This window comes from Drosophila teissieri, unplaced genomic scaffold (genome assembly GCF_016746235.2).
Source record: "Drosophila teissieri strain GT53w unplaced genomic scaffold, Prin_Dtei_1.1 Segkk14_quiver_pilon_scaf, whole genome shotgun sequence".
Taxonomy (NCBI): domain Eukaryota; kingdom Metazoa; phylum Arthropoda; class Insecta; order Diptera; family Drosophilidae; genus Drosophila; species Drosophila teissieri.
Window position 1 is genome coordinate 486719 of NW_025224994.1, and position 20454 is coordinate 507172.

A 20454-nucleotide genomic window follows, 5' to 3' on the forward strand; every position below is an offset into this window, starting at 1 on the left:
AGTCTTATGATCTTGCAAATAGGGTGTACGTAAACAAAACAAAGAAAAATCTTCTTTCGAATAAAATTCTATAAAAGGTTATGTAGTTGTTTTTAATCGTTTCCAGGTGTCCTCAATAACTTCTGCAGGGAGCAATGGAAACAAACGCCTATTTGTTCGTGTTTTTTATAAATTTTGTTTGTTTATTTGGTCTAATGTTTTTTTTTCTGTAAGTGTTTTTAGAGAATTATTTCAATACTTGTTTGATCTTTTCATTTTCGCCTTTAAAGATCTCCCTTTAGTATCTAGCGATTGTGACATAGTACAACACCTATACTAGCTGCAGTGATCCAGATATTATTACTGAGGACATTGGTAGTGCCGCGCAATAAATGTATTTTATTTTACGCTCGTTTTAAAGAACTCATGTTTTCCGTTGTTTTCCGAGATATCGTTTTTTTCCTATTCGTTTTTGACATCTTAACTTGATGGAAACCTATCTTAAGGTACAATGTTGTAAAATCTTAAAATCAATATTTTGTCGTTATTTCTTGTTGTTACATTCATTATCAAAGTTTTATCTGCAAGGAGATCGCGATATTCTGATGACCCTACCTCTGTATTGAAAATATCAGGTGGGAAAAAACTTAGAAAACACCTATTTGAAGCAAACGTATTTATATTGTAGCTTTTACCATTTTTTTCAAATTAAACTAATTTCTTACTGACGTTTCAGAGTTCACATTTCATTATTTAGCAAATAATAGGGTCTCTACTTACTTCCACCAAGCTTCTTTTGGATTTCAGATTATATCAAAAGCTGATTAAATCACTTTTGTTTCACGAATGTTTTGTCTTGGATGGAACTTACTGTTTTTTGATATCTTTGAAAAACAATTCGTTGTTTGAGACTACCAGGAACCCTAAGTTTACAAGTCTGGTCATAACTAGTCTTAGCATATTACGTTGTTTTTTGTAGTCTGCACAATTTCTGGCAGGGCTGACTACTACTTTGTTGAGCCTTTACTCTTTTGCATGTAAATATAGCCATGCGTGTTTACCTCGTGTGAGAGTGCTAATGCAGCATATAGTATATCCCTTGGCAGGGAATACCGGCAGTCTTAAGGGCTTTCTTAGGTTAAAATTTAAAGCGGTAACTTAAAAATATCTCATTTAACACGTAATCGGTATCAGGCTCGTCATTAGATTTTTATTAGTTGGAAGCGTTTACTATTTTATCATATTTCTTCAGAGAAAGCTCTCCCTGTTTCGTTGTGTCTAATTATTGTTGAAGAACACTTCATTACATGCTTATATTGATCGGGGACGCCCGACTACCATTTGCCAGCATTCTCTGACAGGGACATAACCTTGCCAGGGGACCTGTTTCCAGCCGCCCTCGCGTGGAGAGTATTACGGACAATTACGGCGCGTTCTTCTAGCAAGCTTGAAACTACACGTTATCCCCCTTGTCCATCACCCGACTGACGGCCGGCTACGAGGGTAACATAACAAAAAAAGGACCTTTGTATCGCGGCTCTAATTTGCGTGACGTGCCCGTGCTAAACGTCGTTCTCGACCAAGATAATGTCTCCAGTGCTGTAGACAGTTGGCTTGGAATGGGTGGCGTCGTATCTCTTCTTGGCAACTGCTCTGTGGTCGTTAACAGTGATCGCAGCGTTAGCTCGGAGTTTCTCTCGACTCGACGACGGCTAGGGCTTCTAGTTCGTAACTGTGGTAATTATACCCGTTACTCGTAGAGTAAAAGGGTATACTAGATTCGTTGAAAAGTATGTAACAGGCAGAAGGAAACATTTCCGACCATATAAAGTATAAATATTCTTGATCAGGATCAATAGCCGAGACGATCTGGCCATGTCCGTCTGTCCGTCCGTATGAACGTCGAGATCTCAGGAACTACAAAAGCTAGAAAGTTGAGATTAAGCATACAGACTCCAGGGATATAGACGCAGCGCAAGTTTATCGATTCATGTTGCCACACCCTCTCTAACGCCCACAAAACGCCTATAACTACCACGTCCACATTTTTGAAAAAGGTTTTGATATTTTTTCATTTTTGTATTATTCTTGTAAATTTCTATCAATTTGCCAAAAAACTTTTTGCCACGCCCACTCTAACGCCTACAAGCCGCCAAAAACTGCCAGTGTTAAAGACTATCCTTCGCACTTCCACTAGCTGAGTAACGGGTATCAGATAGTCGGGGAACTCGACTATAGCGTTCCTTCTTGTTTTTCTCTGGCTTGGATGTGGGTCGGCTATAATATGCAATTGGCTTTAGTTGATCGTCATCTTTTTGCTTCAAAACTCCGGCTAATCCAACGGCACTTGCATCTGTATGTTCTTCATGTTCAGCATCTATGCGTTTGCTAGTTATGTACAATAGGCTTTGACGTGAGGCAATCTTCAATTTTTCAATAGCATCGTCTGGTGTTTGCTCCCATTGGCTCTGGTATTATTGCATATCCAGGTACGAATTTTCGGAAATATCCAGTGAGACCCAAAAAAGTTTACTTCGGTGATATTATTTAACTTTCGAAGTCTGCAATGGCATTAGTACATATCATCAAAGGTTTGGCTGCCAATGTAATGCATCATGTCGCCTTTATTTACACGCTTCTGTAACTCTGCCATGTGTCTGTTGAATGCAGGAGGTACATTCTTTAGCTCAAACGGAAGACGTTTAAACTCAAATAATACATCCGTGGTGACGAATGCAGTGAACTTTCTGCTCTCTGGTTCAATTTCAATAATAATAATAATAATAATGATAAAATCCGCAATTTAGGTCTAGGGATGAAAAATATGCGAAGCTCTTTTCTTTCTGCAACCTCTCCTCAATATTCGGTACGGGGAAATTTTATTTTCTGATCAGCTTGTTCAGGCGGCGGTAATTGTTGCAAAGTCGATCACTACCGTTTGGCTTCTTGATGAGCACCACCGGGCTGGCGTACTCTGACGTGGATGGAGTAATAATATCTCGTTCTAATAGTTCGTCAACCATCTTGGCAACAACTTCCTTCTTCGGCTTGGAGACTCGGTATGGCGCTTTAAAAACTAATTGGCCACCCTCAACATCAACTTGTGCCTGGACGACGTTTGTCTTGCCTTCCAAACATGTAGAAAAAAAAATACTCTCGGTTGACGGTACTCTCGGTTACCGGCTGATGAACTGCTCTCTTGACTTCCATCTCGCTTGGCTCGAATTTCCACAAAAATTCAACGCATGTGATGACATCACATCATATGTCCCAACAACGAAACCCTCCTGCGACAGATTCTTGTCGGTGATGTAAGCTTTGGCTGTCACCATTTTTGCAGCGAATCCGATATCCACTACCATAGCTTCGGTAAGGATACGTGAGCCTCCACATATACCCACAATTTTCTCCTCTAACATATCGGATGACAAATGCTGACATACAGAATGAATACTCTTTTATGGATTCCTTCAATTGTCTGGTTGCATTTGCCATGTTGAAATGAATTTCTGCCTCGTCCGGCTCTGATCCGAATTCCTCTCGGATTGCTGCTGCAAAACTATTCCATGTTGTGGGTAAAATCGGCGAAGAATCGAGCCACATTTTGGCGGGACCCTTCAGCTTTGTGTATATGACACGATCGATGAACTGATTCACGGAGATCGAATTGTCATCTCCGGGGATATAGTCTGGTAAGAAATTCGTGATTTCCTTCACCGACGCTTGTCTACCATGGCTGATCGCCGCTTGATCTCCAAGCAATCATGTTTGTCAGCGTCGTCATCTGCTGTTGTAGTTGTGAAATCGCTGCCGCCTGTTCTGCGAATGATTCCTTTTGTTGGCTCCTAATTCCAACTGCTTGTGAGAAATCCACTTCTTTCGAATTCTCGTGTTCCACAAGTCTCTGCACAAGTTCTGCTCTGGATCCTGAAACTCCCAAGTGCCTTTCTCTTAGCAGATACCGCAACTGGTCTGCCTTAAGCTCCGCTTGACCATCATCTCCAAAAATGATCGCTCCTCTCCGAAAACTTTGACTGTTTTCCTTCCTATGTACGCACAACCACAATCGTTTGCACGCACAATCTTGCACCCACGACCACCGCTGTATGCCCATCTGCAAGGGTGATCGCTATTTCACCACAATTCTCGTGAATATCACCTCACCTCACCAGACGCTACACATACGCACAAGCTTTTTGCATGTATACCTCCAGGTTCACCAAGATTCCTATGTACTCCACTTTGAATCCATCAGCCACGAAGGAAAGGATGCCTTATTTGTAATCTCTTTTCCGCTTTTCACTTACTGCTTTTTACACATTACCAACTCAAGTGATCCCACTTATAAACTGTAAAATGACAGGATGGCTGGCTTCTCGATTGGTGGAGTGTTTATTGTTGTTTAAGAAGGTAACATTCACTAAATTGACATTCACTTTTACAAAACTTCGCGTGCGCTTCCTTACGCGTGCCTTTTCAATCTCCTCTTCTTTTTTTTTTTTGCCTAAATTATTCCTGGACAACAACCCGCTCGTTTCAATTGACATGAATTTTATTTATCTGAAAGATAATCTACTGGCAATACATTTTATATATGATTTCTCGCATATGATCGCCACTCTAATTTTCGATGACTTTTTCCAACATTTGTGTCCGTATATCGGGAATAACAATGTTGTATTCCAAATGTTTAAGCGTTTGTTGCTCATGACCAATGACTTTACATAGCCCTACAGAAGGCAGTCTAGCGGTGTTAAATCACAAGATCATGTAGGCCAATTCTCAGGTCCAAATCATGAAATTAGGCGGTTACCAAACGGTCTTTCATTAATTGTATTGTGGCACGAGCTGTGTGACATGTTGCGCCGTCTTGTTCGAACCTCAGATCCTGGACATCATGATTGATCAACTCATGAATAAAAATGTTAGTAATGGCTCTATAGTAAACACCATTGACTGTAACGTTCTGGCCATATTTTTTTGAAAAAGTTCAGACCAACAGCCCATAATGCGGCGTCTCTGGGGATGCAAGTTATCAATAAGAAACAAGAGAGAACGCTATAGTCAAGTTCCCCGACTATCTGATACCCGTTACTCAGATATTCGAAGTGCGAAGGAGAGTTTTCAGCACATACAGTTTTTGGCGGTTTTGTTGGCGTTAGAGTGGGCGTGACAACATGAATCGACAAACTTGCGCTGCGTCTATGTCCCTGGAGTCTGTATGCTTAATCTCAACTTTCTAGCTTTTGTAGTTCCTGAGATCTCGACGTTCATACGGACGGACAGACGGACGGACAGACGGACATGGCCAAATCGACTCGGCTACTGATCCTGATCAAGAATATATATACTTTATATGGTCGGAAACGCTTCCTTCTGCCTGTTACATACTTTTCAACGAATCTAGTATACCCCTTTACTCTACGAGTAACGGGTATACGTATTAACACGTGTAAAACGTATGTATTCCGCACAAGGCCAATATTATACCCGTTATTCGTAGAAAAAAAAGTATACTAGATTTGTTGACAAGTATGTAACAGGCAGAAGGTACCGTTTCCGACCATATAAAGTATATATATTCTTGATCGATAGCCAAGTCGATCTTGCCATGTCCGTCTATCTGTCCGTATGAACGTCGAGATTTCAGGAACCATAGAAGCTCAGATTAAGCATACAGTTTCCAGAGACGCAGCTCAGTTTGTTGACCCACGATGCCAAGCAAACTCTGACGCCCACAAACCGCCCAAAGCTACCACGCCCACACTTTTGAAAAATGTTTTGATATTTTTTCATTTTTGTATTGGGCTTGTAAATTTCTATCGATTTGCCAAAAAACTTTTTGCCACGCCCACTCTAACTCCCTCAAACCGACAAAAACTGTTAGTGTTGAAGATTCTCCTTCACACTTCCACTAGCTGAGTAACGGGTATCAGATAGTCGGGGAACTTGACTATAGAGTTCTCTCTTGTATGTATTGAAAATAACAATTTTTAAATAAAATAAATGACTTTCATATAACAAATTCCAGAAATTTTTCATTGAATTTTAAGACTGCATGCGGCGAAGCGCATAGGGCCCACTAGTATTTCCATAAAATTGCACATACTCCTTAAATATGGAATGCTCAGTGCACGGTCCAAAGGCTTCTGCAAAAATTGTATACCAAGGAACATAGTAATCAGTTTTATATGCTCCAGTTATTTACACATTATTGGTATCCTAGATCATGGGACTCCAATTCTTTAAAATTCTGCCATGTCCTCCTGGTCTATCACTTTTATAATATTTGAATTCATATTTGGTTACTTTTCAAAATCGATCGATTATTATTTCAGAAATTACGGTTTTAAAAAATTATATTTTTTATAATCTTAAAACCATTTACTGGGAAATGTATAGTTTCTTTGCTTTGGCATATTTTCATTTTAAAGACCCTTATTTTAAATTAGGTTTTTTTATGCCTTACTGCCTTACCATATTCTACCTCTTGTTCACTATCATACATTGCGCTAGGCCCAGCCAGGATTTGCTCTCCTTCCGTTCCGCGCTTTCTTTAGAAGCTCTCTCATTGAAAAAGTTTTACGAGATTTTTATTACTAATTTATTATTAATGTAACGATAGATTCAAAAATTTATATTTAATGACACTAATTATTTTTCAGGTTTTCCGGAGGTTGTAATTGCACTCATTTTGAAGGATGTCTTATCAGCGCTTACCTATATTCACTCTGAGCATTATGTTCATGGAGCTATAAGGGCTAAGTACATACTTATAAGCCCCAAAAAAGCTGTTATATCAAATTTTAGTTACTGTCAAAGTTTTATTAGTCAAGGAGAAAAAAAACCATTTATATATGGATCAACGGTGGGAATAGAAAAAGCGTTGTATTGGACAGCTCCAGAAGTTTTATATCAAAACCTTTCAGGTTACACTGAAAAAATTGATATTTATTCCATCGGAATTACTTGTTGTGAAATGGCAAACGGTTTTCAACCCTTCAAAGACACAGAATTAACATACATGTATATTGAAAAAGTACGTGGAAGTCTGCACTTGCTACTGGATAAAAACAGCTTATTGGAAAATCAAGGTAATTTTTATCATAATGCTAATGGTCAAATACGGCAGGAATCTGAGAGAGCTCAAAGAAGCTGGGTCCGCAAAAATCGAATTGTTTAAATGTGAAAGATGGAATCGTTTGCCCACCAATTAGTTTTTTTTTGGCCACGTCCAGTTTTAAAGATATGAAATTTCGAAAACAATTTTAAACTTCAAAAAGTACTTTAAAAGAACTCTTTTTTTTAATCGCAATAACTTTGTTTGTCCACGTTTGCCACCCTTTAGAATTTTGAAAAACTTGTAGCTTCTTCTAGCTTCAAAGCGAACGGTCGTGTTTTTTTTTTGCGCTCCGAATTTATTTTTGTTTTGCTAAATCCATCGGTGGAATTTAACAAATTCTTTAATAATTCAATTTCGTAATCCGTACTAGTTAAGGTCCGTTCGCTTCGCGAGTGAATTTTTTGTGATATGTGTATTATTTTAATAAATTAATTCAATCTGTTCTCTTTCTGTCTTTGCGTTTTGTTTACTCTCTTTTACGTGCGTTGTCCGTAGTGCTGTTTGGTGTTGTTTTTGTACTTAACTGCACGGTGCACCCGCTCTTTCGCTCTCCCACACAAAATCTTAAAGTGCACACTCCGCTCCTGCGGTACATTTTCTGATTTTGTCTTTTGGTACAGTGGTCAAAACCCAATTAAACATGGAAAGCAATGTCTGCTTCCATAACAAATGCCTAACTTTTCTTATGCTAGGGACATCTCATCTTTCAAGATAACTGCCCCCAATAAGCTATTCTCAACCATATGTTCTGGTGATTTTTGGCCGGAAAGTATGATTGTGAAAGAGTTTGAAGCTGAGATTAAAAATAGAAAAAAAGGGCCCGTGGGAATTAAACTTCCCACAAGTGGCCAGATCACTGCCTCATCCTCCTCTACTACTTCTACTTCTTTATCTTCAAAAAACTAAAATCTAGTCTCACTACCTGTTATCATATGTAAGAGGCTTGTGTAGTAAGCTAACTAATTTGTATTCTGATAGCTTTTCCTTTGCATCCCATATTATTGTGTTTAGAGAAACTTGGTATGATCGTCCCTCCAGGCGGGGAGGTGGAGTCCTAATTGCTGTTAGGTCTACCCTCACGTCAGAGGAGGTACTTTTTGACGAGTTCCGTAACTTAGAATTCTTATGCGTAAAGCTGTCATTTTCTGATAGCTATGTTTATATTACGTGCTCGTACATTCCGCCGTCTTCTGAATTTCCTGAATATATTAACCATTTGTCCGCTATCCAATCCTTTACAAACAGACTGTCCGATAGGGACCAACTAGTTGTCCTAGGTGACTTTAATATACCAGGCACTAAGTGGTCCACAGAGGAACAGTCGAACTATTCTCCTGCCTAAAGCACATCATGACTTTATTGACGGCTTGCTTGACATATCGTTGTCGCAAGTTAATTATATTCGAAATTCTCTTGGTCGTTTATTGGATCTATGCTTTGTTTCAAGTCCTGAAAGTGTGTTTCTGACTAGAGTAGCACCTCTTAGTCAACCAGAAGATCCATACCATCCAACTTTCGAGGTGACAATTGACACAGGTACCGTAATAAAAGAGTGGCCAGATAAGTCAACCAAACGAATTCATTGTTTTCGTAAGGCAAACTTTCGGAGGCGTAATCTTTTTATATCTGGCTTTAATTGGTGCGATCTATATTCTTGCAACATAATGGCCGATGCCATAGATATTTTTTATACTGCAATTAAATCATTTTTCCGATGTACTATCCGTCTACCTCTAACAAACCTCCTTGGTTTAATAAAGAGTTGACACATCTAAGAAATGTTAAGTCCAGACTTTATATAAAATTTATATAAAAATACCGGTTCTCAATCTATATTTTCTAGATATGTAAGTGCTCGGTTAAATTTTACCGTGCCTAACGCTCAGTGTTATAAGAATTATCTAAACCGTTGTAAGTTCCAGTTCGCACAGGATCCCAAACAGTTTTATAATTTCGTTAACACTAAGCGCAAAACAACTAGTTACCCTTCCTCGCTATTTTTTGAAAATACTTCGGTAACATCGGATCAGGCAATAGCCGATCTATTTGCCAAGTTTTTTCAAACCACATATTCTACGTTACCTCACTCCGAACGACCTTACTCTTACGCGGTATCAAAGTCAAATTTAATATTCTGTCCCACTTTAAACGAAAGCTCACTGCTTTATGATCTTCATCGAGTTAAGCCTGTCTATTTGCCATGTCCCGACGGAATTCCTGGCTGTGTGCTTAGATTCTGTGCGGAAGCCTTGTGCAAACCTCTACTAAAACTGTTTAACTTATCTCTGGAATCTACACAGTTCCCCCAATTATGGAAGGAGTCCTTTGTGATCCCTCTCCATAAAAAAGGTAGCAAATCGGATGAAAGCAATTACAGGAGAATCTCCAAATTGTCTGCTATCCCTAAAATTTTTGAAAACGTTATCACTCCTCATTTGCAGCACCTTTGTAGGTCAATTATTTCACCATGTCAGCATGGGTTCATGAAACGCAGATCAACAACTACTAACCTTCTGGAGCTAACCTCCTTCGTAGTACAGGGTTTCAAAAATAATCTTCAAACAGATGTCATTTATACGGATTTTAGTAAAGCATTCAACTCTGTTAATCATTCACATTTAATAAAAAAACTTGATTTATTAGGTTTCCCTGTTGATCTCCTAAATTGGATTCTAAGTTATCTGAATGGCAGGACGCAACGTGTCCTCTTTAAAAATTCTCTTTCTTGTATTCTCCGAGTCACATCCGGCGTCCCACAAGGGAGCCACCTAGGTCCGCTCCTTTTTACCTTATTTATTAACGACCTTCCCTTAATAATAAATCATTCGCGTGTACTAATGTACGCTGACGATGTAAAATTATGCTTGCAATATAAGGACATTTCCCGCCATTTGGACTTACAATCCGATCTAGATTGCTTTCAAACCTGGTGCCGTGATAACGTATTAAACTTAAATGGCTCTAAGTGTAAAGTTATGACCTTTTGTCGTGCCAACTCAATGCACGCAACTTACACTTTAAGTGGGTGCTCTTTGGACAGAATAACACATGTTGATGATCTTGGTGTTCTTCTGGACCCTAAACTTAAATTTTCAGACCATATTTCGTCTATTGTCAAGAAGGCCAGGGGTGTGCTTGGTTTTATAAAAAGGTGGTCAAAGGAATTTGATGATCCTTACATGATCAAAACCTTATTTATTTCTCTAGTCCGTCCGATCCTCGAGTATGGATCACCTGTTTGGAGTCCACAATATGAAGTTTACTCGGACCGCATTGAATTGGTTCAATAGAACTTCTTACTTTTTGCCTTACGGCGCCTTAATTGGGATGCAAACCTTAGATTACCTCCTTATTCGAGTAGATTAATGTTAATTAACTTACCCTCCTTAGCTAACCGTAGAACGATGCTTGGAACAGTCTTTATTTTTAACCTTATTCCTGGTGAAGTGGATAGTCCCGACTTGGTTAGTCGGCTAAACTTCACTGTTCCAAGCAGATTTACTAGAAATTACGTACCTCTAATTTTAAATCATTGTAGATCTAACTATGAGTTGCATGATCCCTACAGAGTATTATGTTCTGACTATAATAGATTCTATCCTATTATCTCTAATTCTGACTCTCTGCCGTTTTTAAAGCGATCAATACTAACGTACTTAACGAATTCTTAGATATTACTACTAGTATACATATATTTCCTCGTCCTTTACTGTCTTCTATATCGCGTCTATCTTCCCGCGATTCGAGCCGCACGATACACGGCAGCGCCCCTCGGTCGGTTGGGCGGGAGGTGTGGCCGTGGGACTCGCGCGAAAATAGAAAATATAAGCCCTTAAGGGCTTATTTTTTTATCGTTTGCCCACCCTTAAAAAAAATTTTATTTTTGTTTGCCCAACCTTCAAAAAAATATTTTAAAACAATTTTTAAAGGGTGGGCAAACGATGAAAACCATTTTTAAAGGGTGGGAAAACGATTTTGTTTGAAAATATTTAGTTTTGAGGTATGGAAAGTGCTTAATACCTCAAGGGCTTATATTTTCTAAACTAAAAGTTTTTGTCAAAATTCTAAAGGGTGGGCAAACGAAGTTATTGCGATTTAAAATAAAAAGTTCAAAAAAATAAACTTTTTAAAGTTTGAAATTTTTTTCGAAATTTCAGATCTTTAAAACTGGACATGGTAAAGAAAACTAATTGGTGGGCAAAAATGGGCAAACGATTCTATCTTTCAAATTTCAAAAATTCAATTTTTGCGGACCCAGCTTCTTTGAGCTATCTGAGAGCCTTTACTTGGTGGCGCCTTAGATAGCGTAAAATATATTTTTGGTATATTGATAGAAATCGGCAAAACTAATAAATATAAACATGTTCCCCTTTTTCTAGAACCCTTGTAACTATTTTGACAATTTATGTCAGTTAGGACAGATTCGGGCATTACATCGTTAAAACCAACCTTAAGCTGCGCTAATCTCTATAGAATCGGCATCTTACAAAAATATAGTTGCAACTCAATTTGTAAAAAAAAACTCGTGCCTCTCAGAAAAATTATCCGCTCCTCTATTTCTTTTTCTTACTGTTCTTTGTTTTTGTCACAGTGGATAATACAAAAACAGTTGTTCTATGAAGCCAAAGTAGTAGACTATGCTAGCGCAGCCGCTCATTTTGTCACGTTTTTGAGTAGGGATCACTTGTAGAACTAACATGATGCTAATGGTAACGGCAGAGACAGTGGTATTGATAGCGGGAGTATTCGCTGTGGCGTTATTCTGGTGAAGCGGTAGAAACTACTAGAATCCGCATTTTCGTTTTGCGTTGTGCCTGCTAACCGGACGTGTGTTTTAAACATTGAAGGATTCAAACCCATGTTTGAATAATGCGCCTTTAGGCAAAGTTCGTGCGCCAATTTTTGTTAGTATGTGACGCCATTATTTAATGCACAATGGCCATTGAGTGGAACTCAACCGCCAACATTGAGTAGAACTTGGTCGGCACAACTTTGGCACAATTCGTGGACCGGTACATGAATCGATTAAAGACGTGTCCAATATGTAATGAGCAACATTCAGTCAAACACTAAGCATCTAATTTATGAATTAATCCTACCAAGAAGCATCGGATCTGTTTTCTATGCATGGAAGAAGGACAGATGACCAGGTTCTGTAAGATAGACGGGTGCTGCAATGTCTACGGGTGGCAGACATGGCATCACCAACTTCTGCTTTATGACCTTATACGTACGGCAAGGCACTGAGGTGGTTAGCCTGTAAATTTGCGGAAAAATATTAGTCTGTCGATGCAAAGTAGTGTCAGGAAAATGTTAAGTGCTTTAAATCGATAATCGAATAAAGGGGACGATACAACCCTGTCTGGAATGGAATTGTATCCTAAATATTTTCGTGCAATTATTTTTTATAACTTTCGACATGGATTAACTCAACGACAATGCATCGTTAAGTCGAGATAAATCGTGGTTTAACGCGTATGAGCACGAAAGAAAACGGCATTAGACTGTATGAGTGTTTCGAGATGAGCCAGCCAAATCCAAAAAAAATGTGATCGCGCACGACGCACTTCCAAGCGTCGTTTGAAAAAACGACATGTCGCAGTCGTACCACTAGAACAACGCAGAACAGTTAATTCTGAGTAGTACACAACCATTTGTTTTTCCAGTTGTCTTCCAAGAAATCAGGAAACCCAAGCGCCGAAACCAGATCATTATTCATCACGTCAATGCGAACTCTCACACATCGGCTTGAACAACTGCATTTTTGAGCACTCAAAACAACGATTTGATGAGTCATCCGCCATATAGTCCTGACATGTCACCGAATGATTTCCGTACGTAGAAATTAAAATGTGAGGCCAACGTTCCTCGCACCTGAAGACGATGTTGATGTGTTTAGAATGTATGTTTTGGAGATGCCTCAATCAGAGTGACAAAAATGCTTTGACACTTGGTTAAAACGCATGCAATAGGTTATAGATTTTAATGGGTATTAAACACATAACTTGCAACACAATTTAAGGCTTTATTACGGTACGCTACACTTTTTGTTTATTTATTGTATCACCGTGTAATGAAACTACCCTCTATCTATCTATTTTGTATATGTAAAGTTTAGTATAATTAACAGACTTTAACGATCCAAAAGTTTTTGGAGCAGCTTGGCTTATATAGTCGGGCCTAGTAAGAGTTTAGTTGAATGTAATGCCAAGATGATTTGATTTATCAACATGGTTTGGGGTCTTATTAATGGTCTTTATATTCCTAATCATGGTTCCTTAAAAGATCTTTGTTACATATTAATAAGCATCGGATATCGTGACTCCGTTTAGGCCCTTAATGTCTATGACCAACCGTTACTGTTTTTCACCGCTCGGCTTGGGTTTTTTTGGGAACTACTCAAAGGAGGTAATTATAGGGACTTTTCGAGGGCCTGATAATGCCCTCAGGAGTTTCTCAATCTGTTTCTCCACTTCGCCCCCAATACAAGCTGGAAAAGGGTATCTTTTGGCGTAGATGGAGTCTTCCGTATGGGTACGTATTTCAGTTTTAGCATTAGTATTAATCGAAACTTGGCATGGCAATGGTTTCTGCATTTGTTAATCAGAGAATTCAATGTATTTTTCACGATATCTGGGTGAACCGTATTGAGTAACAAGTAAGCAATGGAAGACGTTTCTTTGCAAAAGTGGTACTCTAATCCCCTGGGTATGATTAAAAATATCTAGTCCAGTAATGATATAGTCCGTCTATTAGGGCCCCTACCGCCTTAAGAGTGTCGTCCTCTATTATTCCATCGCAGACATAGAAACCTGGGAGCACATAAAAGACGGTGGTCTCGTAGTTTCCGATGGGTGCAAAGAATTTACCTACATGACATTGGGTAATACTAATAACTGATAACTCCGTGTGGTACAACCTTTGCGTATTCCGGAAGGGATTTGGGGCTTCCAAAGGTCTTTTGGCACTGCCGTTCCCTTGGTGTGCGCTGTAATCTGACCGATTGGACTCATCGGTTCGACTCCATTTTTATGGCCGGTCTTGGGGCTTGGTATCTAGGTGCATCCCGGGACATTGGATGCCTGTCGTGCAATTGGAATGGGCCTGGAAATCGGGAAGCCCCCGGAGATTGGCAAGGTTGGGAAGGAAGAAAGAACCTAATTGCAATAGGATTTGTTGCCACTCTAGAGACAATATTCTGCAATTCCATGCAACATGAGTATGTCTCCGGAAAATTTGTTGGATTGCAAATCATTAAACACTTGGACAATTCCCATTCACACAGCGGATATAGACATCCAAAGCACAATCTCTGTAAGTTTCAATCGACGCGTTCACGACCTCACGGGCGTGACTTCCATTCCTTAAATTTCTTAAAATCAACGAAAAGTGGTTATTAACCTCCATGGCTTCAAAGACCTCTTCCAGGGTAACTACCCCATCGCTAACCTTGCTAATATCGTCTCTGATACTAGCCCCCTGAGCGGTCAATGTCTTCAAAGCGGCATTGAGTTGGGTAAGGGTTTGTTTAATTTTCTCCATGTCTACTTTAAATATTAAATATCTCAATCACCTACGAAAATTGGAAACGGAAATGCGTTTTGGGAATCAACAACAGTAACAGAGTGCTTTTGTAAATTGGTAACAATTGTTATCATAAAAGATCAAGAGCTAGCCCCTTTAATTTGATACGTTCGATACGTTTCAATCACCCGTGTTGGTACTTGGTGCGTTATATTTTGCCGTGGATATCTTCAGTGTAATTTAAGCGTCCATCGACAGTAGGTGATACTCCTTACAATATGTGCATTCTAGAGGGATATAAAAAAGTCATTTTTATAGTATTACTAGTGGGGGGCCATATGCGCTTCGCCGCATGCAGTCTCAAAATTCAATGAAATTGTTATTTTCAATACAAAACATTTGGATAAACTTGTCCATTTGGAGCGAATACAAATAAAGAGTTTGGAATGCCAACTTTTGAACAGGCTACGTATAGCTGCCCATGAGAAAAACACGCCTCTTCCAAATTCAACCCGCATACTTGAAGCGTTTGTCCTTGTGCCTTATTGATGGACATGGCAAATGATAGACGCACTGGGAATTGCAGTCGCTTAAATTCAAACGTCATGTCTGTTGGTATCAACGGAATACGCGGTATCAGGATATGGTAATAATGAGCCAGCGCGGTGGTAAATCTGACCCTGAATCTGTAATATGTGAGACGAAGAAGGAAGAAGAAGAAGGAGGAGAAAGAAGAAGGCGGATGAAGAAGAAGAAGAAGGAAGAAGAACTAATCACCTTGAACGTCGGCATAAAATGATGCATTGTATTCTTGAATATGAGACAAAAAATGTGTCGACGTTGATACCATTCCAAAAATCAGCGAACGTAGTGGATCGGGTGGAGATTCAAAACTTGGCAATTTCACTTTGCCGTTAGCACAGCACATGCCATCTGTTTCATTTGGAAATTGGGCTGCACCACAATGTGCACATCTCACCGTCATTGCACCAATACAGCCATATACACTGTAATCAATCGCACTATCGTAATTAAAAGCAGCAAGGAGCGTTTGCTGCAAATCATGAACTCCCGCTCGCATTGGCCGATTTCGAGGTGACTGCCTATCAAGAGATCGATTAGGTGAGTTTCGATTTCGTGCATATCGATCTCTTCTATCTGCATTAATTTGTGCACGCTCTTCCTCACTTTGCAATGTTTTATTCGACCTTAAAGTGTAAGCATTACGTGTACGGCGACTAATATTAGTACGCCTTGGTCGTGGCATTTTATTTGCTGTATGATGAAATTTAAGGCACGACTAACACTATAAATATTATATATGATGCAAAATACTTACATGAAATACGATTTCCAAATAAAATATCTAATTTGATTTCCAAAAGCACAAAATTGAATGAAAGAGAATAGCACTCTAGAACTAACTGAGCAGAGAAAAATGACATTCTATATTTCAGAAATTGCCCTGCAGCTTAAATCAATGAAATTTTAGATTCAATAAAGTGGTAAGTTGAACTGTGTAAATGATGTGGATCGTGCATTTGAGGTTAAATTCACCGTTTTATCCCTCTTCGTCTTCCTCCTCCTCCATCGTCTTCCACCTCTTCCTTCTTCTTCATCCTCCTTCTTCTTCCTTCTTCTTCTGACTTCTTCATGCTCCTTATTCCTTCTTCTTCTTCATCCTCCTTCTTCCTCCTCCATTTTCTTCATCCTTCTCCTTCTTTTTCCTCCTCCATCTTCTTAATCCTCCTTCTTCTTCCTTCTTCGTCTTCCTCCTCTTCCTTCTTCTTCTTCATCCTTTTTTTTCTCCTTCATCCTCTTCTTCCTCTACCTTTTTCTTCTTCCTTCTTCGTCTTCCTCCTCCTCATTCTTCTGAAAACCTGCATGATTGTTGATTCTTTAGTCTTCTTGCTTTATTGCGTTCGGCTCGTGTATTTTCTAATTGATGAAGAAGAAGGAGGATGAGGATGAGGAAGTCGAAGAAGGTGGAAGTGGTGAGTTTAACCTCAAATGCACGGTACACATAATTAACACAGTTCAACTTACCACCTCAAAAACAAATGCCTGCTGTTACAATTTATTTATGAACGAAATAAAGTTTGTCTCATGAATTCAATAAAACGAAATGAGCAGAGAAGAATGACATCCTATGTTTTAAAAATGGAGCAGCATGTAAATAACGGTTTTCCCGCTTTTCTTTTGACTTTTTCCAGAATTTTCTTTGCTCTTGTCCTAACGGAGCCCGACCCCTTTCCAACAAATGCAAAACCGTTTAAATCGGCTCATGCGTTCTGGAGTTATAATCATTCACCAAACTTGTTCTCAAATTTTATACCCGTTACTCGTAGAGTAAAGGGGTATACTAGATTCGTTGAAAAGTATGTAACAGGCAGAAGGAAGCGTTTCCGACCATAGAAAGTATATATATTCTTGATCAGGATCAGTAGCCGAGCCGATCTGGCCATGTCCGTCTGTCCGTCCGTATGAACGTCGAGATCTCAGGAATTACAAAAGCTAGAAAGTTGAGATTAAACCTACGGACTCAAGAGACATAGACGCAGCGCAAGTTTGTTGATTCTTGTTGCCACGCCCACTCTAACGCCCACAAACCGCATAAAACTGCCACGCCCACACTTTTGAAAAATGTGTTGATATTTTTTCATTTTTGTATTAGTCTTGTAAATTTCTATCGATTTTCCAAAAAACTTTTTGCCACGCCCACTCTAACGCCCACAAACCGCCCAAAACTGCCACGCCCACACTTTTGAAAAATGTGTTGATATTTTTTCATTTTTGTATTAGTCTTGTAAATTTCTATCGATTTTCCAAAAAACTTTTTGCCACGCCCACTCTAACGCCCTCAAACCGAAAAAAACTGTGTGTTGAAGATTCTCCTTCGCACTTCCACTAGCTGAGTAACGGGTATCAGATAGTCGGGGAACTCGACTATAGCGTTCTCTCTTGTTATATATATAGATTCAGGAAAGGTGAATTCAAGACACTGTATTTTGTTTTTGTAAGTTTGGCGGCCGGCGTTAATTGTTTTTTTGGCTAAAATTTGTTTGCATGACCATACCCAATTCCACTCCTCTTAGCGTTTCTGGTAGATAACCGCACGTTGAGGTTTCCCCTCACGCTCGTGTACCAACTTCCGCAATTTGTTTCATATTTTTTTTCGGCAGATTTGGCGTGGTGCGTATCCAACTACCGTAATAATTTTTTTTTTTTTTTAATTTTTAATTGTCACATCTGGCGTGATTTTTCACACCCGTGAACTAGCTTTACGCTTTGTCACCGCGGTGCGTATCAGCCTATTGTATTTAATGTTTTGGATTTTTTTGTAAATATTTTATTTGGCACGTTGATGGGGATTGGAGGCTCACACCCGTGAACTAGCTTTACGCTTTGTCACCGCGGTGCGTATCAGCCTATTGTATTTAATGTTTTGGATTTTTTTGTAAATATTTTATTTGGCACGTTGATGGGGATTGGAGACTCTCACATATCACAGTTTTTTATCATATCACCGGGAGCATGCACTTTCCTTTTTTGCTTTTAAATTTTTTGTTTTGAAAAGGCATAGTTGTAAATTGAACGTCGGCATAGTTGTAAGTTAAACGTCGGCCTACTCTCGTGATGAGAGAACTGTTCGAGCGCCAGTTAAGTCAGTTGATAATACTACCCTGGAATAACTCCCTGCATTATTTAAGTTTCGATCGTATCAAAAATAAACGCTTTGACTTGCTTGAATTCTTAGTTAGTTTTATATTCTATAATTAAATACAAGTTTTTGATTTGAATATTGACTCCGCTCAGCTGCCGAAACTTGACTTCCGGCCGCTGGTTGGGAGCGGGAAGCAAAGGCTGCGTGTTAATTTATATATATTTACATTTCCGTTGCACTGTTTTTCCTTTGTCCAAAAATGCTGCGTATTCTTCTCTTTTTGTAGGAATTGGCTAGTACCTCGACTTCATATCTATCGTCCCTATAAACTTAGCTTCCCTTACTTGGTTCAAGATAAAGTCCATTCTTAGTACTGATTTTTCGGTCAGTAGTCTAAGCAGCCCCAGTAGTTATATCTTCTCGTTGACAATTGCTTGCTGATTTGGATTACACCTTTTATTTTGATTTTGATACTTTTTTTTGTTTTGATTAACATAAATATAATTAAATATCGGATAATAGACTATCATGACTTTTTCACACATCGTTTACTGCATAGCAATCTCAAAACCCTAATGAAGTTGACCTTCAATAGAACTCGCCTGAGTCTGCAAAGAAATATTTTTATAAAAACTATCGAATATTATGCTCAACTCGATTTATTATTATAAAATATAAGTATTAATATATTGTTGGAAATGTAACAAGATTGTTCGGCTATTTCTCCTTTCTGCTTCTCCTTCTTCCGATATCTCCCTTCTTCTTCCTTCCGCGTTGCCTCCCCCAATGTCCTAGCGCGTCATGTACTCTTCAGCTGCTGCTGTAATGTTAATGTTGAACTGCTTAATCCTCTGCTGATATTCTGCTGATTTTCTGCTAGTATTCTGCTGCTTTTCTGCTGGTATTCTGCTGCTTTTCTGCTGGCTTTCTGCTGCTTTCCTAATGCCTTTCTGCTGACTCTCCGCTGCTTCACCGTCTTACACTCGGCCATTCCTGATTACTCATCTGTCCCAGATGACCAAGCATCTTCATTGTCCTGCACGTAACGCAACAACTTCACGTGATCACAGCTGGTGGTAGTGTTGGTGGGACCTTCTACGTCAGCTGCTTTTCGAACATCGTAACGGCCATTTCTTTTGACTTTCGAAATTTCATACGGCCCCAAATATTCGGCAGGCAGTTTCTTTCCTGCGATAAACTGTGTCCGGCGAATAGCAACTAGGTCTCCAACTCGATAATTCACTTCTGGTTTTCGATTCGAATCAAAGTTCTTCTTGTACGAATCCTATGCCCGCTGAATATTGGTCTTGGCCTCTTGTCTAAGCTGGTGTCGTTCCTCGTCGAACTTTGAATACATCTCCTCTTTTAAAAGATGTGTTATTCGATCGGTGGGCTTATTGTTCATTTTCACGCCAAACATTAGCTTAAATTGTGACTTCTTCGATGACGCATGTACGTGGGAATATACAGCTCGCTGCACCACTGATACTGCCTTAAACCACTTGCCTGGATCTTATGATGAAAGCTTTAATATTATTGATAAAACTGTGCGGTTCATCCTTTCGATCTGTCCATTTCCTCGGTTTTGGCTTTGGTGTACAGTTTCAAAACAGGCTCCTTTGTCAACGCATCCTTTAGCCTCTGGAACGCTTTCATCTGAGGCTCAGCCATTTCAAAACGAACATCTTTTCGTAGCAGATCCGTTAATGGGCGTGCAATCTGTGAATAGTTGAACACAAATTTCCTGAAAAATCCGGTCAATCCCAACAAAGCTTATACTGCTCTGACGTTTTTCGGCACCGAAAATTTGCTAACTGCTGCCGTCTTCTCTTGCTCAGGCCACAAATTTCCGTTTTCGATGTTGTGACCCAAGAAGGAAATCTTTGTCTGCAAAGAGGTGACATTTTCGCCACTTGATCTTCAAACCAAACGCTCTTGCAGTTTTGAAAACTAGTGCCATCTTCTCCAAACAGTGCTAGTCTCGGCGTGAATTATTATATCATCCATATATAAGTCCAGAGCATCCTTGTTCACCAGCTCCTGAAATATGTGGTTCACATAGCGAATAAAAACAGCCGGCGAGTTTCGAAATCCAAACGACGTTCTGTTGAATTCGTAGAGTCCTGATTTGGTGATAAATGCAGTGTATTTCTTGCTCTCTTCT

General features: G+C 39.3%; 1 protein-coding gene across 1 annotated transcript in view; it reads left to right on the plus strand.

The window, feature by feature from the left end:
* The window catches only part of LOC122625606 (putative serine/threonine-protein kinase STE20-like), a 77330-nt gene that overhangs the window by 13045 nt on the left and 43831 nt on the right, over positions 1-20454 (plus strand). The window contains exon 2 of the mRNA XM_043805690.1: positions 6645-7073. Within this exon, the coding sequence (XP_043661625.1) occupies positions 6645-7073 (429 nt within the window). The remainder of the gene's footprint in view (positions 1-6644; positions 7074-20454) is intronic.